The 26,012-nt window shown below is 37.8% G+C and overlaps 1 protein-coding gene across 9 annotated transcripts in view; it reads left to right on the top strand.

The window, feature by feature from the left end:
- plch2a (phospholipase C, eta 2a) overlaps positions 1–26,012 on the top strand; it is a 118,028-nt gene that overhangs the window by 73,700 nt on the left and 18,316 nt on the right. For 8 of the 9 annotated variants that reach the window (XR_009067124.1, XR_009067123.1, XR_009067122.1 and 5 more), the window contains exons 6-20: positions 3,924–4,017; positions 4,852–5,055; positions 6,642–6,762; positions 12,313–12,484; positions 18,012–18,119; positions 18,633–18,785; positions 18,947–19,045; positions 19,160–19,257; positions 19,342–19,430; positions 19,546–19,728; positions 19,808–19,915; positions 23,991–24,115; positions 24,340–24,424; positions 25,157–25,303; positions 25,452–25,531. Coding sequence is in view for 6 of the 9 variants with exons in the window: in XM_057859145.1 (XP_057715128.1) it covers positions 3,924–4,017; positions 4,852–5,055; positions 6,642–6,762; positions 12,313–12,484; positions 18,012–18,119; positions 18,633–18,785; positions 18,947–19,045; positions 19,160–19,257; positions 19,342–19,430; positions 19,546–19,728; positions 19,808–19,915; positions 23,991–24,115; positions 24,340–24,424; positions 25,157–25,303; positions 25,452–25,531 (1,866 nt within the window). In the remaining 3 variants the exon portion in view is untranslated. The remainder of the gene's footprint in view (positions 1–3,923; positions 4,018–4,851; positions 5,056–6,641; positions 6,763–12,312; positions 12,485–18,011; positions 18,120–18,632; positions 18,786–18,946; positions 19,046–19,159; positions 19,258–19,341; positions 19,431–19,545; positions 19,729–19,807; positions 19,916–23,990; positions 24,116–24,339; positions 24,425–25,156; positions 25,304–25,451; positions 25,532–26,012) is intronic. The other variant, XM_057859183.1, reaches the window with a different exon arrangement.

The following is a 26,012-nucleotide window of genomic DNA, read 5'->3' as shown; positions in this document are numbered from 1 at the left end:
GACCAAATCACAACAACAGGAGAAAACAAAACATGTTTTAAGGTGCAGTAGCCCTACGCTGGATTTTGACCTACTTGAGCATTGAAGTTTTTTTTTTTTTTTTTTTTTTGCCCTCCCATGTCAGACTAATGCCACCCACACCTGGCATCCTGGTAGCACCACTGCTTCTGTACATAAAAAAAAAAAAAAACAACAACATTAAATGTTAATGTTCAACCGTCGCCAGCCCTCCAACTTGAAATGGATTGGACGTATAGTACCGTAAACAGCAGCCAATGAGTTAACGAGGAAAATGCAAAAATATCTTCCATTACTCTCAAGAATAGTGCAAAATCAAATTTACCCAATGATAGCAAATTACTGGTGACCTTTGTCAACCAAAAACAATTAACTTAGTATCGATACTTTCACAATCAAGTATCATATCCGGATACATTATTTCAGTATCGTTACTTTGATACTTTTGACAGCCCTGTTTCATATTGATTTCGGGAAATTTATGGATCACTTCCTGTTGAATTGTGGTGAATTTCCGGGTCACTTTCTGTTCATCGGGTAAATCCCTGTTAATTTTGTGGCATTTCTGGGTGATTTCTTGTTTATTTTGGGTCACTTCTTGTTTGTTTTGGGGCATTCCTGGGTAACCTCCCTAGATTTTGGAGCATTTCTCGATTACCTCTTGTTAATTTTGCGACACTTCTATTGATTTTCAAGGAATTTTAAGATCACTTGATGTTCATATCGGATCACTTCCTGTTGATTTTGGGCCATTTCCAGGTTACTTGTTTTTGATTTTGGGGCATTTAGTCATGTGAAAAAATTAAGTTACCCCATTAAATATTCAATTCTTTATTAAGAAATGTTTACATATCAATGTCTGATCTTGTTTTTCTTTGTCTCTGGGAGGGAAAGTAATTTAATTGCAGGTAAACAACACAAATTGAAAATGTTTTACTCATTAAACCAAATATATCAACAAAAATGCATATTCTAACTGAGGAAAAAGTTAGGACACCCTACCACCTAATAGCTAGTGCAGGGGTGCCCTGGTCCGGTCCTTGAGAGCCCCTATCCAGCTTGTTTTCCATGTCTCCCTGCTTTAACACACCTGAATCAAATTATCAGCTCATCAGCAAGCTCTGCAGGAGCCTGATAATGATCATGATTATTTGATTCAGGTATATTGGAGGAGGGATACATGGAATACAAGCTGGGTAGGAGCTCTTGAGGACCGGACTTGGGCACCCCTGAGCTAGTGTTACCCCTTTTGGCTGAAATAACTTTATTGAGACACTTTTTTTGTGGAAAGAGATGAACAATTTAACATTCATGGGTGGTGTGCAAGGACGAAACCTTTGCTCTCCAAGAAGAAAATGAAGACCGGACTAAGGTTTGCCAGAGTGAATGTAGACAAAGACCAGGAATTCAGGAATAATTTTACGGACGGATTAATCTAAAATTAAATTATTTGGACACCAGAACAGAGGACATGTACATCATAAACCCAATACAGCATTCCAGGAAAAGAACCTCGTACCAACTGTGAAGCATAGAGGTGGAAATGTCGTGGTTTGGCGATGCTTTGGTGCAACAGGACCTGGCCAGCTCACCATTATAGAAACCACCATCAATTCTATTGTGTATCAGAGGGTGCTTGAGGAACATGTGAGATCATCTGTTAAAAAAAAAAAAAAAAAATTAAAGCTGAAGCGAAACTGGACCCTGCAACATGACAATGACCCAAAACATACCAGTAAATCCACCAATGACTTGCTGAAACGAAATGGAATGGCCAAGTCAAAGCCCAGATATTAATCCCATTGAGATGCTGTGGGGTGACTTGAAACAGACTGTACATGCAAGAAACCCCTCAAACATCTCATTGTTGAAAGTAGGGCTGCAGCTATCGATTATTTTAGTAGTCGATTAATTGATGAACTAGTTAGTTCGAATAATCGAGTAATCAGAGTAGGAACATTAAAAAAAAAAAAAAAAAAACCTGAGCTGAACCTCAAACAGTATAAAAGAAAAAAAAAAGAAAGAAAACGAGGATCTATGTACAACAAAAGAACATTTGGCTAACATACATCGCAAAAGGCCGCTAGCTTAAATGCTATAAAACGCTAACTTTTTTTTTGCTTTACAATGCTCTTCACGAATGGTTCAGACACATATTCAGACAAAAACGGCTAAACATACCTATAAACTACTTTACGAATGCAATAAAAAAAACATTAGCGCAAACAAAAACTTATATTATGTTGGTCTTAAAAAGGAGCAGCTGGGTTCAGTCACGTGAAATGAGGCAGACTAGAGGGCAGTGTATCCACCCAAATCAATAAAACTAAATGCAAACACTTTCAAAATAAACCATTACAACACCACTTTAATTAAACGAATACTCAAAGCAGCAAAGTTTAATTTGAATATCTTTTTTTTTCTAATCGAATACTCGAGTTAATCGATTAATCGTTGCAGCACTAGTTGAAAGTATTCTGGGCTAAGGAGTGAGGCAAACCTTCTTCAGACCGATGTCAAAGACTGGTAGATGGTTACAAGAAGCGTCTCACTGAAGTTATTTCAGCCAAAGGGGGTAACACTAGCTATTAGGTGGTAGGGTCCAGGGTTCTAACTTTTTCCTCAGTTAGAATATGCCATTATATTTATATATTTGGCTTAATGAGTAAAACTATGATAATTTTCGTTGTTTTCCTGCAATTAAATCACTTTCTTTTCCTGTGATAAAGAAAAACAAGATCAAACATTGTTATGTGAACTTTTCTTGATAAAGAGTTGAATATTTAATGGGGCGTCCTAATTTTTTCACATGACTGTACATTGAAGAACTCATACAATCAGTTATCCCTGTCAGCAGTCACATTGCAATTAAGCATCAGTGACCCAGTTCCATTATTAGCCAAAAATGTCTGTACTACGACTCCTTTTTCTCCATGTGACAGGTGATTTGGAGCTGCTCCTTTTGCTCTTTCCTTTTGCGCATTCTCATATCCTGCACTTTTAGAATAGATGCTTAACTTTTCAGAAGTTTTTATTCTGGACTTGCGGTAGGGTGAAATGCAAACCTAACTTTAGTTTGCACTACTCAAGTGGTGATTGGTGTGGGAAAATGTAGACAGCAAAAGTCCTACATCAGGGACATTGGCTGTGCCCTTGCAACACTTGAGGTGAATTTGTAGTCTTTTCTCTTCTCTAATAATACCACTGCACTGAAAAGAAAAATGAGTTAATAAGCGTGACTGAAGTTTTTTGTTAAGCAGCCAGACTGTGCTCCTTCCTCCAATTAGCAGTCTTGCGTGGCTTTTTAAAGATTCAAAGTCATTTTTTTAAGGGAGAATGCTCTGTTAGCAATATGCAACCTACAATTGGGCATGTCTTTCCTCATCATGTTATGGCACTTGGTTTTTGTGAATAACTAAAGCCATTTTGTGAGATGAGTGATTTCCAAGTGTAATGCCGCAATGCCCCAAAATTGTTTCCATTATTATCATTGACTCAGTTTTTGCAAATTATTGACTAATTTAAGTGTTAAACTCTTTTTGATAATGCAGTGCTAATGGTTCAACAAGTCATTTTTTGAACGAAGGGGTGTTTCTGAATCTGAATAAAAAAAAAAAATGATAAAAAAGTTCAGTCTGATACTAGTGATGTCCCAAAGCTACACTAGCCATCTGAATTGATACCATCCTGAACACACAGTTAACACGGTGACTGACCTAGCATTACTCGACCCCCTTTAAAACATCAATACACATACACAGGCTATTTCACGCTCTACAACAGTAACCACAGAGAAAATTGGATCATTGGCTGAGGGACAGCCATCCATACAACAGTTTCCTAGCTTATTAATAGAACAATATTTTTGTTTGACATTGTTTCACATGGATTTTCATACTTTTTAGATGACCAAAGTGAGCAAGAGCCATTGTCTGGAGATTATCAACAAATTTGAGCCATGTTCAGAGAACCAGAAGAATGAAGTTTTAGGGATCGATGGTAAGATTATGTACATTCTTATATTTAAGTGCCTGCATTTTATCAGGTTTTCTTAGTATCTTTAAATTAAATCCATCAGAATTGTTAACATAACCCATGTTCTCTCTACTCTTTCTCAGAGACTTATTCTGAAAATGTTTTTTAAAAATTAAGATGTTTTTAATGAAGCCATTTTTGCTCATAATATCATACAATATTATTATTTCAAATGTCAGTAATTCACTCCCATAACATTTACATTATCGAAACTTCGTAACAGTGAATTGGCTTCATTAAAATATATTTAATTTGAAAATTATTGTCAGAAAAAGTCTGAGAAAGAAGGGAGAGTATGCTTTATGTTAACGGTTCTGCTGGATTTTTCTAGAAGATGCTGAGAATTGATTTCAAAACCCAACAAAAATGCAGGCAATTAAATACTATTGTACTGGCAGTTCTACCATTCTTCACCTTATTACAAGAAGTCCAAAAAAAAAAAAAAAAAAAAAAAGTCTCATATTGATGAAAAAAAGCAGAAAAGATGAAGAAAAAAAGAGAAAGCATTGGATCAAACCTAATCATGGAGACAGAAAAATGTGCAAACTATCCTAATGGAAGTAATAAATCTAGCTATTAGCTTTTGAGCACGTATAGCAGCCCATAAATCTTTAAACCAGTGTTATTTGATTGTCAGAAACTATAAATGTATGAATCAAAATCACTCATTTTCAAACAGTGATGGGAGCAAATCCATAACTACACACTCTACTATAAATTTGATTACTTGAACGCACTAAAAAAAAAAAAAAAACCTTGATCGACTCGTTACTCAAAGGCACTTTAATATCCTTTCAGGGTTTACAAATTACATGCGCAGCCCTGCAGGGGATATCTTCAACCCAGATCACTACAGTGTTAACCAGGACATGAGTCAGCCGCTGTGCAACTACTTCATTGCTTCGTCACACAACACCTACCTGATGGGAGACCAGCTCATGTCCCAGTCCAGAGTGGACATGTATGCCTGGGTGCTGCAGGCCGGCTGCCGCTGTGTTGAAGGTACTCTACTACCACCTTCAGCCTTACATACACTGTTTAGGCAGAGTTGACACATTGACACAGGCAATATCATTAAACAAAAATTAGTGGTGCACCGATCTGAATTTTCTGGCCTGTCACTGATTTTTGAAAAGCCTGACCTACCATTCTTGATTTTCACTGATCATGATTTTATTTGATAAACAAGGTATGCATCTTTATTATTCCAATCAATCTTGTGATATTTTAAAGCATTGAACTTTAACTGCAAACCAAGGCTGCTTTTTAAGGCCTCTAAGTCTTCATTTTTTCACATCTTACTACATTTTAATGCTGTAAACCAGGGGTCCCCAAACTACGGCCTGCGCGCAGGATACGGCCCGCCTCCACATTTGGTCTAGCCCCCTGAACATTAATTTAAATTTTTTTTTTTTTTTTTACTTGTGTTATTTATTTCCTGGTTTTTTCTGTGAAGAACCCAGAGAGGGTTATTTGGCTATTATCTATTTAATTAATAGTGTTATTATTATATTATATTATATTATATTATTTTATTTTATTTATTTTTGTTCCGTGAAGAATCCAGAAAGGGTTATTTGATTGTGGCTTTCTGAAAAACAATCAATTTTTACAGTTAGGCACTCCTGCAATCGTCACACTTTTTCTGTTACAAACTGACCCCGGCCCCTCATCAGAGAAGGGAAAAGTTATGTGGCCCTCACAGGAAAAAGTTTGGGGACCCCAGCTGTAAACAGTCTGTGGGCCAAATGTAAGCTTTCACTAAACATTTTCCAGCGTTAACTCACAGCGTAATTATACTATCTAGAGGCTGCAAAACAATCACTACACAGTGACTATATAGAATGTCAAGAGAAATTATGCTCCTTCCCACAATAACGTAGCAAAGTTGTGAAAGTGCACTTAAATGGCTATAAGTAATAACCGCGAATGTCCGCAACCAAATGATAACGTGCTAATGTGGCTAAGTGAAGATAGACGAGATCGGTTATAGTTTTAGTGATCGACCGGTCACCGATTCCCCCAACTTTATGAAAACGGCCCCGATCGATCGGTTTACCTTTAAGCACAATACATTATATACATTAATTAATGAATTTTTAAAGTTATCTAAAGGCAATGAAGTCTGAAGGTAAGATATAAACTCCCCTAAAAAAAACCTGAGTTATTTTATATTACTGTTACCAACCGTACTGCAAAATTATTCAATGTTTCACTTGATTTATCTTTTTTAATTTTTTTTTTTTTTATTATTACATTTGATTAAAAATGAACTCACTATAAGCTGTGTCTATGTTTAATGTCGTAAACTCACCATAGCGATTTGAAGTCATGATGGTGGGTGCCTTGTATTACCTACATTTCAAAGGTCACCACCTACTCCATTACTAGACCATCACCAATTACAGTGGTCATACATCACTCCTTTCAAAAAGACATCACTTAGTGAAAGGTTACATGGAGCAAGCGGTGTGGTTTGAACAACAGTCAATTTGATGCAATATTGGTTTATGCTTTGGTTTACAAATAGGCTTTTCTTGCATTAGAAAAACAAGTGCTGCTTATTGACACGTCATACTTGTCCACAGTGGACTGCTGGGATGGTCAGGATGGCGAGCCTATCGTTCATCACGGCTACACTCTCACCTCCAAGATCCTCTTCAAAGACGTTATTGAAACCATCAACAAATATGCCTTCGTCAAGAATGAGTACGTTATAAAACACACAACCAATCCACCTTTGTCAATCTGAACCTGCTGTACTATTATCTTCTTTCACATGATCAGATATCATCCAATAATCTAAAGACAAATATTAAATCTTCATGAAATTCAAACAATTCATAAGACTTAACCAGTCGGGGAATTGCTAACCTAGTAGGGTTAGCAATTACTACTATTATTATTACTAGCTATTACTACAGCTTAATTATGCAAATAATCATTATAGTATTTTCCTTTTTAAGTGCTGGACAATCCACAGTAAAATATTTTTAAAGATAATATTATACATATGCATACTCTAACTATGCAATAAGACTATCACTTAACTAAAAGCCAGGCATTAAAAGTAAGTTTTTTTAGGAGCAATTTTAAAAAAGATGATGATGCAGTCTGTCACAGGTCACAAGGCAGAGAGTTCCATAGACATGGAATTTTAACTGCAAATGCTCTATCACCCTTGGAGACTAGTCGACATTTATGGCCCAAGTAAAGCCCCAAACGACGTTCTTAAAATCTATTCTTAAACTCTCCGGTAGCCAATGAAGGGCAGCAAGGACTGGTGTGATGTGCTTAGGTCATTTCACGGAGGTTAGAAGTCTAGCAGCTCCATTGCAGATCTATTGTAGGCACTGAATGTTTTTCTTTTTTTCTTTCTGCTGACACAGGTATAGTGCATTTCATTCATGGTAAAGTTTATTAGCCAATGATTGATGTTCTTTTCAATTACAGTAAAAGCGTTGGAATAATTGACTAATGATTAAATGACTAAATATGCCCTTGATTCCAGAGCACATAGAGTAGAGAGGCTCATTTTTACTTTTGGAAAGAACCCACACATAGAGGTTATGTGACTTAACCACTTCTATCTGTGATCCTCGAAAGAAAAAATAACCAATTTTATAATTGAATAGGAATGTTTTGCATTGAAAAAAAATATTTTTATTGTAGAGCTTCTGCATAATGGTGTAATAACTCATTAACTTCCATTGACAGTCATGGATGTCTAATCCATTTAAACCAGGGGTGCCCAATCCTGGTCCTCGAGAGCCCCTATCCAGCTTGTTTTCCGTGTCTCCCTCCTTTAACACACCTGAATCAAATGATCAGCTCATCAGCAAGCTCTGCAGCAGCCTGATAACGATCCTGATCATTTGATTCAGATGTCTTAGAGGAGGGAGACATGGAAAACAAGCTGGATAGGGGCTCTCAAGGACCGGGATTGGCCACCCCTGATTTAAACCCTCCCAGCTCAAATGGATTGAATGTCTACTAGGGGGGGTGCATCAATAATCGATTTATAATCAAATCGTAGCCTCGGAATTGTAATCGTAATCGAATCGTTAGGTGCCTCAAGATTTCCACCTCTAGTTCTGAATGAGTTAACATTAAAGAAACGTAACTTAAATTTAGGGTAGCTGAGCTATAAACGCCCACTTAGTAGTGGTCTAAAAACGTAATATTTTCTTTTTTCATAATATCACAAATTATTCTCCGTCCCATTTTAATGTATTTGCATTTAATAGATACTGAAATACATACGCTGCATTCCAGAGAAGTGGGAAGTTGGATTTATCCCACTCGGATGGTACCAGTTCCGACCTCAAAGGTTTCCAAGCGAATGTAAACCGCAAAGATGGCTGATCGCGAAAAGTTGTTTTTTATTATGTTTATCAAAAGGCATCTTGACCTACAGTAAACCTGCCTTGTCGCAAGCAATCAAATAGTGCAGGAAAAACGGCGGCTGATGTAAATAGCACACACTGTAAACTGCCCTCTTTAGTTACATCCTCACTGAAAGTCAATTTAAAAATCATCTGAAAATTCATTAAGCTAATTCACTGTGAGAACATTTTATTATTTAACTTCATTATTGAGTTTGATTTTTTACTATTGACGGTCTGTTGTGTTTCCATGGGCATCGCCATTTTGTCCAGTGACGTCAGATTGAAACAACTTGGAAGTCGGGGTAGATATTTTTTCTCCGACTTCGTGACTTGGACCTCCCAGTTCGAGTGGCGTTCCAATGATATTTTCGTTGTCGGAGGTCGGAAAACTCCGACTTCCACTTTTCTGGAATGCAGCAATACTCTGGCACAGGTGTCAAACTCAATCTACCAAAATGATTTTGTTCAGCCCACAAAGGCGAATCATGTACAATTACATTGTTTTTCACTAAAATAGCAGAATTTCAGATTGTCGTTACTTTTAAAACCTTGATTTTGCTATTTTTTTGTTTCCGATCCCTTTTTAACCCATTCAGACCTGCATTTTTTTCTGGTGGGCAAAAAAAAAAAAAAAAAAAATCTTTGCTGATTTTTACTCTACTCAAATACTGTACTAGAACAAAGTGCAATTTTTTGGTCGGGGGTATTTCATGCTTTAATTGGTTATTTTTAATGTTAATGTTAATACTTTTGGATGAGAAATGAACAGTTACGTTTGCCTTTTTGAAGTTATTGTATTTTGAAGTTATTGCGTATTGTCTCAGCCATTTTCAAAGAGCCAAAAATAGAAAAGAGGGTGTGCTAAACCTCATGATTTAATTTCGATGGGTAAAGTTTCGTCCAATCATCTCCCAGAAGTGGCAATAGCAACTATATATTGATTTAGAGACGCGAATGCGTCATGTCCTTCAGCAGCATGCTCATGTCTAAAGCGATTATTGAACGGAATATTTTGCAAACAGAATGTTTTCAAAACCAGGCAAAAGAAAAAGCAGGTATTATGTCTTCAGAGTAGACCACTCCTAAATGGGAATATTGACACAGGGCAAGTAAATATTCGTTGATTGGCAACTGTCCGACTAATAATTTTGATGATTTTTCCCTTTTCGGAAATCCTTATTCATTATTTTACTATTATTTTTTTTAGGGGGAGGGACAGATTTCTGCTCCAAACCTAAGCCCAGTTATTGCCGATAATGCATGAATAATCTGCTAAAGTCCTGGATTTATCACTGGTATTATTAAAAATGAGCATAAATGCAACTATTTACTTGTGAGGTACTTTTTGTGCCCCTAAATTCTGTTCGTGTGCCCCAAAATTTTCGATTTATTACTATGAATGACAAACTGTAGCTTTTACACATAACCATAATTCAGCAAAAACATTCAAGTTTACCGCTTGTTTGTTACCATCTGTATGCACGGATGATCTTTAACACTTCCAAATGTAGAGATGCAGCCATGCCTATTCACGTGCCAAGAAAAGTGTGTGTGGAAGGAGAGACACCCCCCCTCCTTTTCTTTCAAACAAGCTGCATCGGAAGGTGATAATCCCATCGACATGCACACAGTTTGGAGGATGTGCAGAAAAGCGCTATTTTTAGAGTGAAAGGCAGAGCGATACTCCATTTGCTGAGGTTTTCATCCTTTTGTGTTTTTGAAAACTTGATCATTAATACCCATTTGAAATCGGTCAGAAGAATTCGAAGGCGAAGATTCCATTAATATTAAAGGACAATCAGATTGTCTCCTTACCAGATGAGGAACAAGGGCTGACATGAGCAAAATAGGAATGAAAAGCTCTTATCTCTCTTGTGAAGAGTCACACACAAGGAATCTATTGTCTGGTTTAGCTTTTAGAGCACACGTTTAGAAAGGAATTAATGTATGTCCAAGTAATAACAAAGACTAAAAGTAAAACAGGCATTTTGTTTTGTAGACATAATCAAGATCATTTTTAGGACAAAATTTGGCTGCAACGATTCCACTGATTGAATCGCTGTGTTTCTCAATTTGAATATGGAAATTAGCTTTGCTCTGATTTGTAGTGTGCCTTGTCTTGGCGTCTTTTATAGGGCTTTATCGACGCCTACCATCATTATGATAGCCGTACATATGAACGTACAATTATGGTCAGGTATTGTTATAGAAGAATATACATTACCATATGAACCAATTGGGATATATTGATAATTTGCGCTACAAATAAACGATTTGACTTACAGTTATAATTGTGGAAATATAGTTTAAAATATAGTAGTGCTGTCAAATTTATCGTGTTAACGGGCGGTAATTAATTTTTTAAATTAATCACGTTAAAATATTTGATGCACTTAATGCATGCACGGAATGACCTGCTCATGCATTGCCTCAAACAGATTACAATGACGCACTTGAGAGCTAAGAGGCAGAGAAAAGTGTTTTGTTTTGTTCCTGCATCATGTGAGTAAACAATATTGGCCCCGCGTGTACTTCAAGGTACCTCGGATAATTCTATATCAGAATATTACAAAAGGCGAGAGGACACAGGCGTTCATTGGACCGCGCCGTTTATTGGCATAAGCTTCGGCAACTCCTTCACAACAAACATAGGTATCATTTAGTGAAAGCACAACAAAAATAATATCTCTCTTAAAAAAAGAAAATAATGTTCACAAAAAGAAAAGCGCTTCAATGTGTATTAATGAGGCCCTATTCTCACAGTTATACAACAGTGCAAAGAGAACTGGCATTCCCAATCAAAATAGCTATACACAATACACATAAAACTTACTCAGACTTTGGTCAAACTCTATTCAAACATTTCGTTTAGTTCAACAAATAGACTGGGTGGCAATATTTAGTCACAATATACAAACTATCAGAGGTCTCCTACGTTGTGAAGCCAGCACTCAAATGACGTCAATCACAATGGATGGACCAGTAAACAGAGAACTACGGTGTCAGTCGAGGGACAAAACACATTATTTGGCTTGATTTCTAAGTTAATTTAAAAACTCACCATTGACACCTTTATGGTGTATTTCAATCACTACCTTAAGTAGATAAAGACACTGTGGAAGAACGGCAGGGAGCCCGTGTGACGTCCCGCTCGGCAACGTCAACAATGGCGAGCTACTAGTTTATTTTTTTGATTGAAAATTTTACAAATTTTATTAAAACAAAACATTAAGAGGGGTTTTAATATAAAATTAGACTAACTTGTACTAACATTTATCTTTTATGAACTACAAGTCTTTCTATCCGTGGATCCCGTTAACAGAAAGAATGCTAATAATGTTAATGCAATCTTGTGGATTTATTGTTAGAATAAACAAATACAGTACTTATGTACAGTATTTTGAATGTATATATCTGTCTTGTGTCTTATCTTTCCATTACAACAATAATTTATTTTAAAAAATATGGCATATTTTAGAGATGGTTTTAATTGCGATGAATTATAATTAATTAATTTTTAAGCTGTGATTAACTCGATTCAAAATGTTAATCGTTTGACAGCCCTAAAATATAGCATAGCAGAGACAAAATGAAACAATAGCTGCTCGAAGTACACCCCTGCCATTTAACTGTAAGATTATTTACTATTGGGTTTTCAGCAATGGAGCAATAGTGCTTGTCACCTTCCACCATATTTCAGCAATCAATGCACATCAACTCTCCAAAATGCATGATAGATTTCTACATGATCTCAACCTTGTGGACCCAGGTGCATAACATTTGCAATAAATGAGACTTTATTATGTGTGTTTTCCAGCATTTCACCCTCATAACAGCAATCTCCCGTGTGTCATTTTCTACCTTATATCAGTTTCCCAGTCATCCTGTCCATAGAGAACCACTGCAGTGTCCCTCAACAGAAAAAGATGGCCCAGTACCTCATTGATATTCTTGGGGACAAACTCGATGTTTCTAACATCAAAGCAGAAGAGTCTGGATGGCTACCTTCACCAGAAACCCTGAAGGGAAAGATCCTTGTTAAAGTAAGTCAAGTCTGTTAGTGAGCTGTTGCCCACTTTGACCTGAAAGTTTAGAACTTGCCTTTTCAACCTGGACTTCAAAGGTAGAGATTCTGAGCAGTGAAGTGGTCTAAATTGATCAAGTTTATGAAAAGACAATGATGGTAACTTGAGTTTATGCTTACCTAAAAGAAATTAATTTGTGCGTATTGTAAATTGTAATGTCAATTAATCATTTTATTAAGATTAATGTACTTTATTTAAAATATGCAGACGGGCCAACCAAATCTTTGACAAATTTTTGTGAATATCATTTTTGAAATACATAATCTTTACCGCTTAAAGTTGGTATGTGATTTTTAGTTCATTACGCTGAAAATTCAACATCAAAGTTAGCACAATTTGTTTAAATATATAACTTTGAAGGGAAATACTAGGCAGAGTGGTTGAAAGAAATTGTTAAAATACAGTTTCTTTCTTATTTAGTGGATTTTTTTTTGGGGGGGGGGGGGGGGGGTAGTATCTACCTTAATGGAGTACCGTATTTTTCGGACTATAAGTCGCGATTGAGTATAAGTCGCACCAGCCATAAAATGCCCAACGAAGAGGAAAAAAACATATACCGTATTGGCCCGAATATAAGACGGTGTTTTTTGCATTGAAATAACACTGAAAAAGAGGGGGTCGTCTTATATTCGCGGTCTCGACATTATACCCATTCACGACGCTAGATGGCACCAGATATCATTGAAGCGATGTTCTGTCATGACAGATCTCAGCTACTCTCCCCATTCACGACGCTAGATGGCGCCAGATATCATTGAAGCAATGTTCTGTCATGACAGATCTCAGCTACTCTCAAGTTTAACCAGTTTGCATTACTTTAATGCAATGTTTTTCCTTATTGAGATTTGTTTCAAGACTACAGTTACAGTTAGACGTCACTTTGATGGTTAATGCATTATTGCAATTTTGTTGTTTTATTACAATAGATTGGTTTATTTACATTTCAAAAACCAGAAGCCATTCATTTACGAATGTGATTGCACTTTAGTTTACATATTTAAATGTTCAGATATTAAGATTTGAATGAGGCATGCTTAATAACATGCTTTTTCTCTCATTTGTTTCGGATGTACTGTAATTATTTTCTGTATAAAAATTAATTTTGTGTTCAAAAAGTCTTTTTTAAAACTTGAGTCTTGAAAAAGAGGGGGTCGTCTTATAATCAGGGCCGTCTTATATTCGGGCCAATACGGTACAAGTCGCATTTTAGGGGGAAATTTACTTCATAAAATCAAACACATAGAACGGATATGTCATCTTGAAAGGCAATTTAAAATAAAAATATAATAAAGAACCACATACTGAATAAGTGTACAGTATGATAATGTTACATGATGCATGAACAACGAAATGTGAATCTGGCCGGTATGTTCACGTGACGTAGCTATTAAGAGTTATTCAGATAACTATAGCATAAAGAACATGCTAACAAATTTACCAAACCATCAGTGTCACTCCAAAACACCAACATAACATGTGAAATGATATAATAATGTGTTAATAATTTCACACGTAAGTCGCTCCAGAGTATAAGTCGCACCCCCAGCTAAACTATGAAAAAAAACGACTTATAGTTCGAAAATTACAGTACCTATTTTTCTGACACGTTGTGGTCGTAATTCGTGTGTAAACCAGTAAATGTATTTTCGGCATGAGTCCGAGTTGTAAGGAACAGAAAGCACATGATGTATGTTGAGCAATTGGTTTCGGTAGCTATGACGATGCCTTGTGGTGGAGATCGGAACGGCGATTTGTGCAGTTTTAATATTATACTTCAATCACTAATGAGGCTATTCGTCGACTAACTGCTTATAATATATGAACCTGGCCAACATCCACTCCCCCAGCAAATTTGATGACCGATAGACATCTTGAAAATTATAGTGTGATGTGTGATAAAGGAGGACACGGATGTATCTGGAGGAAAGGCTGACTCAAGCAGATAATTTAGCAGTTGGTCTTAAAGGCAGAAATGATACATAATAAATCCCTGAAGGACCGTCTTTAAGGTGAACTTAAGTTTAATTTTTCTTTTACATTATTTTTCATAACATTGGATGCCATTTTACCAGATTTTCACAACAATTTGCACTGAGAGTGCCCAGAATGCCATTTTCTAAGCCATATTAGATGGTCCTCTTCAGGCTCCTCTGCAAAAATCCTGTTTCTCATTAATACACAGCTGACTTGAGCTAATTTGCATATTCTTTGCTCCGACTGGCCGTCAGTAAGGAAGGTGTGTTGGTCGGAAGCTGTTGGGCTTTGGCAATGCCAAAGTGACTTACACATCGTGGAGACACAGACTAAAATTATCTAAAAAATGACACAAAGCTTCGCTATTTCACAATTATACAATAATAAAATATTCACTCACTTTACACTTCTGGCTTCAATGGGGTTCTCTGTGCGTATGTGTGCAGAGACGTGTATTTCAGTCAGAAGGCAAGCTTTTGCTTGTAACTTGCTTGCTTGTAACTTACTGGTTACAGATTCCTTATTTCTACTTACCGTATTTTTCAGACTATAAGTCGCAGTTTTTTTCATAGTTTGGCTGGGGGTGCGACTTATATGCAGGAGCGACTTATGTGTGAAATTATTAACACATTATGATATCATTTCACGTTTTATTTTGGTTTTTTGGAGTGACACTGATGGTTTGGTAAACTTGTTAGCATGTTCTTTATGCTATAGTTATAACTTAATAGCTATGGCCACGTTCGTGTTCTGCCTTTGGCAATGTGTGTTCAATTGTATTATTGACTTTTTTATATTTAAATGCATGCTTTTAGTTTGTGGCGCTTTCATGCCCACGTGGGGGCGCACTTGCACTTGTTTACGTGAAGAAGAGCGCTCACACGCCAGAAGGAGACCGACAGCTACGTAGCTCTGAGTGAGTGGGTGAGTTAGCGAGAGAGAAACACGGCTGCGAACCTACGTTCATTGTTTATGCTTGTAAAATATCTCTACAGCGGCAACGCCTGTGTGTATCATCTTTTCTGTTGTTGTTGTGTGTTTTCCACCCGCGATCGGACACTTGGAGCCAGTTGTGTGATTGTTTGAACGATGTGCTAATGCTAGCGAATGCATGCTAACCGTTTGTGTCATGTTATTGCTGTAAAAGCACCTAATTATCATTTATTTACTTCGATGCGAACCTGTTTGGTATCGAGGACGAAATTGATTCAGCAAATTATACGGACATCCAGCATCATCATTTGGGAGTTTAGCCCGCTGAATAGCCAGGACCGAGCCGTAGCGTCCTGGTGAGGACAGGATATTCGCATTTCGTTGTTCATGCACTATACACTGTACACTTATTCAGCATGTTGTTCTCTATTGTATTTTATTGCTGTATTATTGTATTATTATTTATATATATTAAATTGCCTTTCAAGATGACATTTCTGTTCTATGTGTTGGATTTTATCAAGTAAATTTCCCCCAAAAGTGCGACTTATACTCGGGTGCGACTTGTATATGTTTTTTTCTCTTTGTTGGGCATTTTATGGCTGGTGCGACTTATACTCAGATGCGACTTGTAGTCCGAAAAATACGGTAAATAAAAGATCTTAGGGGCAGTTTACATGGCGACTTTGCGACACAAAGACGCAATGACTGCGTTGCGGACTCTCCTCGCGTGCATATGGTGCCGGCGAAGACGGAAGGTGAAAACGAAAAATTCTGAATCCTGCCTACAAAGTGAAAGAATCCCATTGCGGGGGGTTGAGGGGGGCTTCCTCGGCATGCATATCAAAGGCTCCTGCCACGCGAGACCGCGCTGTTAACGTCAGCACTCGTACACGTCACATTAGGTGTGCGCAGCGCTGCTACTAAACATTAAAAACAGCAAATATGGCGGAATGTCAGCTTTAATTTACTGTTTTAATAATATTTTTAAATTAAATATGTTGAACGTTTCAATTTTTGTGCCTTTTTGAACAAAAGAAAAATGACATCGCTTCGAATGGGCGGGCATATTTTTTTCTGGGCTGAGGGAGCTTGGTCGGGTCAAAGTGCATCATTCTCTGTCGCCCAGTAAATCTGCACTGCCCCTTAGGGCTTGGCATGAATACTACATCATTTTCATGCGGAATTGCGACATTGTTCAAATGGAGACGCAAATGCAAATTTGAAATTGTTCGTATTTTCAGAGAGTCACTATGTAAACGGCCCCTTAGTTGAAGCCAGCTCACATTGCTGTTCGTCATCTTGCAAGTGTCGGGTGACAGCGAAGATGGGGGGGTTCAAAGTCAATCAAACGAGGACAGCGTGGTAGCAAAAGTGCCTGGTCGTGTAGGGGTGTGGGGGATACAAAAACAGACACTGCTCATTCGAGGAAAGTATTGCACTAAACCACAGCAATAAATCTGAATCTAAATTGGCGGTGGCAACCTACAGACAGCTCAGGGCTCAGCGCTTCTGATAATAGTGGCCGTGGAAGACGGACGAAGAGGATGGGCACTTGTATTAAAGTCTGAAATGTGACATAGAACTTCACACAAGTTCAAATCTGCAGGAGGATTTAACTTCCAAACGCAGTTGCAATCAAATAGAAAAACACTTGGAGAACTCTCTTCAACTAAGGGAACTCTTCCATTTCCATTGCATCTTATGCATGAAACAGTTCAAAATATTGGAAACTGATAGAGTGCCTCTTTAAAGTGAATTTTAGGCCTGAATTTTGAAAAACATGATATTAAGTAACGGCCCTCTCGTGATAGAACTCAGATGCAGCGCATTGGAATTAATGAGGCTGCACAGCCACCAAATGCTTTCACTGAAGCGAAGGCTCAGTGCCAATACCTGGCATGACATAAACGTCTCAACTCACTGCTGCACCAGAACCACCACCTGTGTATCCAGTCAGCAGTATTATATAGCAGTAATGGCATCAGTGTGAGAGCACTTTGCAGAATGCCGCAAACTTCATGAAGAGAATGCAGTACTGAAGTTCTCTCCAGCATGCGTCATGAGGTTTTTCGGAGAAATGCTGCAGGGTATGACGCCCAGGGCATACCTTATATTATTGGAATGAACTGTGTGTCAATGCAAAGTATGCAGAAGCTCCATTGTTGACACTTGAGCTTAAGACGAGTGAAACTTTAGATTGCAAGGTTCCACAGGGATAAGAACACTGAGAATCATCCAAAAAATGCAGCAGACCACGAGGATGCTGAGGATGAATATAATAGACTAACAGAGCCAAAGAAGTCATGTTTTATTAATGACATGTTATGAATATTAGCGTGTTCAGTCCTGGGTTTAGTCTCTTTAGATTTCGCTTTGCTCACCCGATGTTTGTATATTAATTTCTCTCAGTAGGAAAATGCAAATTAGTCTTGGCAACTGTAAAAGAAGTGCAGTAGAAACATTTTAATTCCAGTACATTTATATATAGTACTTATGCAACTTTCTCTTTTATTTGTTTTCTTTTTGTTCTTGTACATTGTAAAACTACATTCCTAAGTATAATTTCTTTTGTCAGGGTAAAAAATTGCCTCCAAACATCGACGAAAATGCAGAGGAGGGCGATGTTTCAGATGAAGACAGTGCTGATGAGATGGAAGATGACTGCAAATTGATGAATGGAGACGTATGTAACCTTTTTTTTATTCAAACTCTTTTTTTATTTTATTTTTTTATTTTAGGAGGTCAGAAACGTAAGTCTTGAAACAAAAACTGACCCATCCTATTTCCTATGCGCACATCCAGTATAGTTGGGGCTCTAGACTTGAAATAGTTGGTTTATAGCTGAACTCTGCCATCATGTGGCTCATTTCAACATCACAGTTTTATTTAACATTTCAAAGAGATAAAAAAGTCAGTGGTTCTATCGGTCTGTCTAGTTAACCATTTATTGTGCGAATGATCGCTGTCAACCCTCCTAGTCAAAATGGACTGGACGCCTAGCGCCGTCTTTGGCAGTGTGAAACATTAACATTCACAGGCAGTCTACCCAGCTTAAATCAATCAGACATTGATCATAGTCAATGGCAGGCAAGGAGTTAAATGCTATCATAAACTTTAGAGTGTTGTCTATTCTATTCTATTCTATTCTATTCTATTCTATTCTATTCTATTCTATTCTATTTTTCTCCTTCTGCAGATGTCTGCCAACAGGAAGCAAGTGGAGAATATGGCCAAGAAAAAACTGGACAACCTGATGAAGGAGTCCAAGATTCGAGATAGAGAAGACCCAGACAGTTTCACAATTGCTGCACTTCCACCTGCTGGACATTTAGATAAAACTGACACAAAGGTGAAATTCAATACCATCACATTGTATGCACCACAAAATAAAGTAGAGGGTGAAGTCAAATAGTCCCACTAAATGATGTTAAAAACACAATTTCCAGTGTCACGTATGAAGGTTTATAAAATAATTTAATTAGTAACTTGTATTTATTTTATTTCTGACAGGCTAAAGGGCACGATGGGTTAGTCACTTCGGATGAGGCTAACACCAGCTGCAACAAGCGCACTGGCCACTCGTTCATGGGGAGCTTCTCAAAACGCAAGGTTTGCTTTTTGTCTACTTCTTTGTTTGTTCTGCCCTTACAAAAGGAGCTACTATGATACGTTGTTCCATAGGAAGATTATTTTTATTCTGTGCTGTTACTCTCCCCACAACAGAAAAAAAACAAGTTGAAGAAAACCTCAAGCTTGGAAGACACAGATACTGACCAAGAGAGCTCCAGCAGTGCATCACGTGCACCCCTACATCACAACAAGTAGGCAGCGCACACCGAGAGACACAATTGTGACTTGGTGTTGATGTCTGATTTTTCATTTATATCCAATTTCTAACCTTCCAGAAAGAAGAAAACCATGAAATTATCTAGAGCCCTGTCTGATTTGGTCAAGTACACATGCTCAGTGGGCCTCTATGATGTCGAAGCACAAGGTCTGTTCACTGCTCATGCCCACACACTTCAATTGTTGAATTGACTGCATGTACATGAGAAAGACTATGCCAAATATGTGATTAACCTATGTTTGTTGTGGGTTATCCATGGCAGCCAACTGCAGCTGGCAGGTTTCATCCCTGAGTGAAACCAAAGCCCATCAGGTGATGCAGCAGAAAGCCAGCTCTTTCAACCACTTTAATCAGCGTCAGCTCTCACGCATCTACCCCTCTTCATATCGTGTGGACTCTTCAAACTTCAACCCTCAGCCTTTCTGGAACGCAGGCTGCCAACTTGGTATGCTATTGTAGTAGTTAGTACTTTGACACCAGCAGTCCATTTGTTGACTGTCATAACTGGATGGCTTTCATTTCAGTTGCACTGAACTACCAGTCCGAGGGGCGGGTCCTTCAACTCAACAGAGCAAAATTCTACAGCAATGGCAACTGTGGCTTCATCCTCAAACCCAAATGCATGTGTGAAGGTGAGCATGCCTACATAGTACTATTTAACATTTTCGTATTTTATACAGTGGTACCTCGACATACGATCCTTTTGACATCCGACATAAAATTTGACTCGTCAATTGTCTCAACATTTGACGACATGCTCGATATACGACGATTTACAACAGCATCACAAATTCATTGTTTTTCCGCAAGATGGCGGCACTACGGATTTTCTTGTCAAACTGGGGCCAATGGTTAGTGCAGGCGGTGAAAAAAGGAAAAAAGTGACGCTTACCTTTGAAATTAAAATGGAAATGATATGAGCGAGGTGTGCGCGTCAGTGAACTGGCTCCGACCTTTGTACGCCAGTCTTTATAAGTTAAGGTGACAAATATTATTGCAACATCGGCAAGGAAGTCGTCAGCTACTTCAGGTTTTTAATGATTTATTTCAGAATTTGTGCAACACAACACGGCTATTGTCCGCTGTAGCCGACGCCAATAACAACAACAGAATATGAAAAGAGAAAGTAAAAGCTTCCCACTCAAACGCACCTCTCTCACTTTCTCGTCAGTCACACGGTGCGTTCAAGAACAGCATGCAAAACACAACCGCCACATTAGAACCCGATTCGGTACATTATTATTATTATTCCGATTTGTATTTATGATGTATTTGTTTTGCTATGTGTAATTGCTATTTGTAAATGTACATTAAGCCTGAACGATATATCGTTTAGACATCGCCATCGCGATGTGCGTGTGCGCGATAGTCCCATCGCAAGCACGTGCGATAGTTTTTCTTTTTTTTGATCCACATACGCCTCACTTTCTGGTCTGCGCACAGCCTCCTACCCTCCTTCTCCCAGCCTTTTGATCCTTTCAGTCACTGCGCACAACGATGGCTTTGATCTGGCCAAAGAAGCAGACTTCACACGGGCATCTGTCAATCATCGTTTAACTTCTTAAACAGTTGCAAGGAAGCCGCGCTGGAATGAATGTGTGTACTGTGGGGACGTTGGAGACATTTAAATGCCAGAAGTGATCATGAGGAGTTTGAAATTTCTACATGTCACTTCAACGGTCACAGCTAAAGTAGATAAACAGAAGCATTTAATAAAGCCAAGCATTTATCTGCTACAGTACTTTATTCTTGTTCAAAAATGATTTGGTTGGACAGTTATGTTTAAAACTTATCATAATTATGACATTTGAAGTGCTTAAAAACCATTTATTTATATACATTTTTTAAATCACTTTGGGGGGAAAAGTGAGAAAAAAACATGTCTTTTATGTATCTCTTTCCAATGCTAAATCTGAATAAATACATTGGGCACAAAACACACACACACACAAAAAAAAAAAAAAAAAAAATGGGGGGGTGCGCTACTTCGCAGTTTTTCACTTATCGTGGCAGGTTCTGGTCCTCATTAACCGCGAAAAACAAGGGATGGCTGTACACTGTGGTGATGGTGAGTCATCTAAAGTCTTTCCAAACAGCTATTTAAGTCATCTTCTGAAAATTTCTTGAAAAAAAAAATATATACATTTTTTTTTAATATCACAATGTAATATCACAATATATCGCAAATCCCAAAAAAATCACAGCAATAGTTTTTTCCAATATCGTTCAGGCCTAATGTACATGCAGTATTTATGAAGGATTTTGCATGGATTTTTGGGTTTTTTTTGGGCTGTGGAACGAATTAATCGAAAGATAATGTATTCTTGTGGGAAAATCCCACTCGATATACGGCCATTTCGACTTCCAAACCAGGTCCTGGAACGAATTAACCGAATGTAGAGGTACCACTGTATAGTATTTGATAGTATTTGTTTCTCCTTTTGAATTGGCATTTTTAAAAATCAGTTGGTGATTTTGATTGATCTAATTAAAAGAGTGCTGTGCCGATGTCAATACTAGTTCTCTTCTGCCACAAAAGTTGATCTTTTCCAATGAAACCGCTGGCCAAAAGTATTGGCACCCCTGCAATTCTGTCAGATAATGCTCAGTTTCTCCTAGAAAATGATTGCAATTACAAATGCTTTGTTAGTAATATCTTCATTTATTTTGCTTGCAATGAAAAAACACAAAATAGAATGGGGGAAAAAAATTAAATCATTATGATTTTATACAGAACTCCAAAAATGGGCCGGACAAAAGCATTGGCACCCTTTGAAAAATTATGTGATGCTTCTTTAATTTGTGTAATTAACAGCACCTGTTACTTACCTGGGGCACATAACAGGTGGTGGCAATAACAAAATCACACTTGCAGCCAGTTAAAATGGATTAAAGTTGACTCAACCTCTGTCCCGTGTCCTTGTGTGTACCACATTGGGCATGGAGATAAGAAAGAAGACCAAAGAACTGTCTGAGGACTTGAGAAAAAAAATTGTGAGGAAGCATGGGCAATCTCATTGCTAAAAGTCCAACTCCAGTCCAAAGACCTGAATGTTCCTGTGTCTACCGTGCACAGTGTCATCAATAAGTGTAAAGCTCATGACACTGTGGCTAACCTCCCTAGATCTGGACGGAAAAGAAAAATTTACGGGAGATTTTAACAAAAGATTATGCGGATGGTGGATAAAGAACCTCGACTAACATCCAAACAAGTTCAAGCTGTCCTGCAGTCCGAGGATACAACAGTGTCAACTTTCCGTCACTATCTGTCGGTGTCTGAATGAAGGGACTCTATGGTAGGATACCCGGGACAACCCCACTTCTGACCCGAAACAATAAAAAAGAGTTTGCCAAAACTTACCTGAGAAAGCCAAAAACGTTTTGGAAGAATGTTCTCTGGTCAGATGAGACAAAGGTAAAGCTTTTTGGGAAATGGCATCAATAAAGAGTTTACAGGGGGAAAAACGAGGCCTTCAAAGAAAAGAACACGGTCCCCACAGTCAAGCATGGTGGAGGTTCCCTGATGTTTTGGGGTTGCATTCCTGCCTCTGGCAGCGGACTGCTTGAACGTGTGCATGGTATTATGAAGTCTGAAGACTACCAACAAATTTTGCAGCATAATGTTGTGTGAGAAAGCTGGGTCTCCCTCAGAGTTCATGGTCTTCCAGCAGGACAGTGACCCAAAACACACTTCACAAAGCACTGGAAAATGGTTTGAGAAAAAGCACGGGAGACTTCTAAAGTGGCCAGCAATGAGTCCAGATCTGAATCCCATAGAACACCTGTGGAGAGATCTAAAAACGGCAGTTTAGAGAAGGCACCCTTCAAATCTCTGAGACCTGGAGCAGTTGGCTAAAGAAGAATGGTCTAAAATTCCAGCAGAGCATCGTAGGAAACTCATTGATGGATACCGGAAGCAGTTGTTTGCAGTTATTTTGTCTTAAGGTTGTGCTACCAAGTATTAGGCTGAGAGTGCCAATACTTTTGTCCGGCCCATTTTTGGACTTTTGTATAAAATGATAATGATCTTTTATTTCATTCTCTTTTGTGTTTTTTAATTGCAAGCGAAATAAATGAAGATATTACTACCAAAGCATTTGTAATTGCAATCATTTTCTGGGAGAAATTGAGCATTATCTGACAGAATTGCAGGGCTGCCGATACTTTTGGCCAGCAGTGTAGATACTGTGCATTGTTGAGCAGGTCTGGAAAGAGTCTGGGTGGATCTAGGATTTCCCAAAAAAGGGACTTACTTTCTTATTGACTTTAGCTAACTTGTTGGTAAGAAGACCACCAAAAGTTATCATTAGCCTGAGCTACGTTAGGTCCTAAGAGAATATAATAATAATAATAATAATAATACCAAGAGCAAAATACAATAAAAAATTTGATTTTAATGATGGTTAATGACATTATGTTTGATTGATATAGTTCAGGTTTTTTTTCATTGTTTATTGTTTATTATTTTTTTATTTATTACATTTTTTAAAAATTAATTGCGATGTATTTATTTTTCAATTCATTATTTAATTTTATTGAAATTTATTTCAATATTTTTTATTACAAATGGCAAGTGCGTGCCTCCATGATACATACATGATAGTTATAATATGGTGTGGTATAAGGTAGCCTCGGCTATGCAATATATAATAATAGTAATAATAATGATCACATTTTACCTATTTACTGTACTTTGTCACATTTCAGGTGCCTTTAATCCCAATTCGGAGGATCCACTGCCAGGTCAGATGAAGAAGCAATTGGTGTTGAAGATCATCAGTGGACAACAGTTGCCCAAACCCAAAGATTCAATGCTGGGGGACAGAGGAGAGGTAGAACACACTCACATACACATACCTGTTTTTACAAGAGAATTTTTGGATACCTGAAATGGCCGGCAACCAGTCATTGGTATTACCACCAGTATAAAAAATTAAGTTTTATTTGATTGTAAATTATATGTCCACATTAAACTTACATTCATCATAGCATGGTTGCATTGAGTTAAATTAAGTAACCCACTCAAATAACATCATTGATATGCTGTCCCTGTCAGATCATTGATCCTTTTGTGGAAGTAGAGATCATTGGCCTTCCTGTGGACTGCGCCAAGGAGCAAACTCGAGTAGTGGATGATAATGGTGAGTTTATGAGAAGTACAATTATTCACCTAAACTTTTGTACTTTTCCAAATTCTCATCTTGTGCATTTCTTAAACCCCAATACATTAACTCAACTATTATTTAACAAACAGTTTGTTATACATGTTTTGTTGTACAACTAACAAATGGATGAATTATTAATAAAACTGAAACTTCCGTTAATGCCATAGTGTGGACAAAATATATATAATCGCCTTACCCAGCCTTCCGTTTTGTAAAATAATGCAACCATCATTTGACAAAAGAGTCCTGGCTAAGGTAGTTGATGCATTTTTGTCGTGATATTTTCACATTGAATTCTAGCGGGAAAAAATTCAAAAGTAAGAGAAATTGTGATTTATATTATTTTCAAGGAACATGCAAGTTATAAAGTACATCGTTGGGCTGCTTGTATGTCGTTGGATATATTATTGATCAGCTGAGTCCAAAGAGACCTGCACATGCAAAACCTCTGTCTGTACACAAAAACACACACCCTGAATAATTTATTACTACTGAGAAAAGTTTCATTGTACAAACCTCTCCTGACTCTACTTTCGCCTCCTTCTCCCTCTATTACTTGTCTCTATTTTTTTTTTTTTTTTTTTTTAATACTTTTCATTTCTTACTTTTGTTCTTTTATATATTTCCCACACATTCTTTGCTCAACCCTTCGCATTTCTATTCCTGGGTTTGCCAACACCCAAAATCTTGTTTGGGATGATCCCACAGGTTTCAACCCAATGTGGGAGGAGACTTTAGTGTTTACTATCCACATGCCGGAACTAACCCTTGTGCGTTTCCTCGTGTGGGACCACGACCCCATTGGTCAGGACTTCATTGGCCAACGTTCCATCGCCTTCAACAGCATGATGCCAGGTTAACATACTCATCACCGACTCATAAATTTACCATTTTATGCTAAATATAATGTGCCTTGCGGAATTCTGATGAGTGTGTTATGTTTCTGTATTTGCATTTAGATTTGCTTATGAATATATATATTTTTTTTTTCTTTTGTGTGCAGGTTATCGCCATGTATACTTAGAAGGTATGGAGGAGGCTTCCATCTTTGTCCATGTAGCTGTACATGACATCACTGGTAAGGTAGGTAATGCTGCGATTGCCAGTTGGACTTAATGTATCACTGATACAACTATCGGTACCAATATGGCACTTAAATTATATCATCGGTATCGGGAAGATATAAGAAATAATGTGCCGATGCTGTGGAATGTGTACTTTTTGGGATCTAGTTTCAAACTGCCGGTTGCCCCACTCAAGATGGCCGCAAGCTACGCTTACCGCGGTTAAAAAAAAGTAGCACTTGTCGCCCTTCCCAAGTCGCTGATAGGCGTTCCATCGAGTAGCATCCAATCTTCCTTCTGCTATGAATTTAAATAGTTTATCACTAGTAGACGTTCAATCAATTTCAAGTGAGACGGGGGCAATTAACGCTGTCAATGGCGTACCACAAGCAACACGTCACTTCCACTCATTAATATTCATGACATCAGCTACTGTTGCTAAGTAGGGACAAGCCACCATTTGTCCCTAATAGGAAGTGAATGGAAATCGTGTATGAAGG

Source organism: Corythoichthys intestinalis, chromosome 2, assembly GCF_030265065.1.
Source record: "Corythoichthys intestinalis isolate RoL2023-P3 chromosome 2, ASM3026506v1, whole genome shotgun sequence".
In the NCBI taxonomy this organism is placed as follows: Eukaryota; Metazoa; Chordata; class Actinopteri; order Syngnathiformes; family Syngnathidae; genus Corythoichthys; species Corythoichthys intestinalis.
Note: the sequence above shows the minus strand (reverse complement) of the source record. Positions and strands in the feature narration are given on the sequence as shown.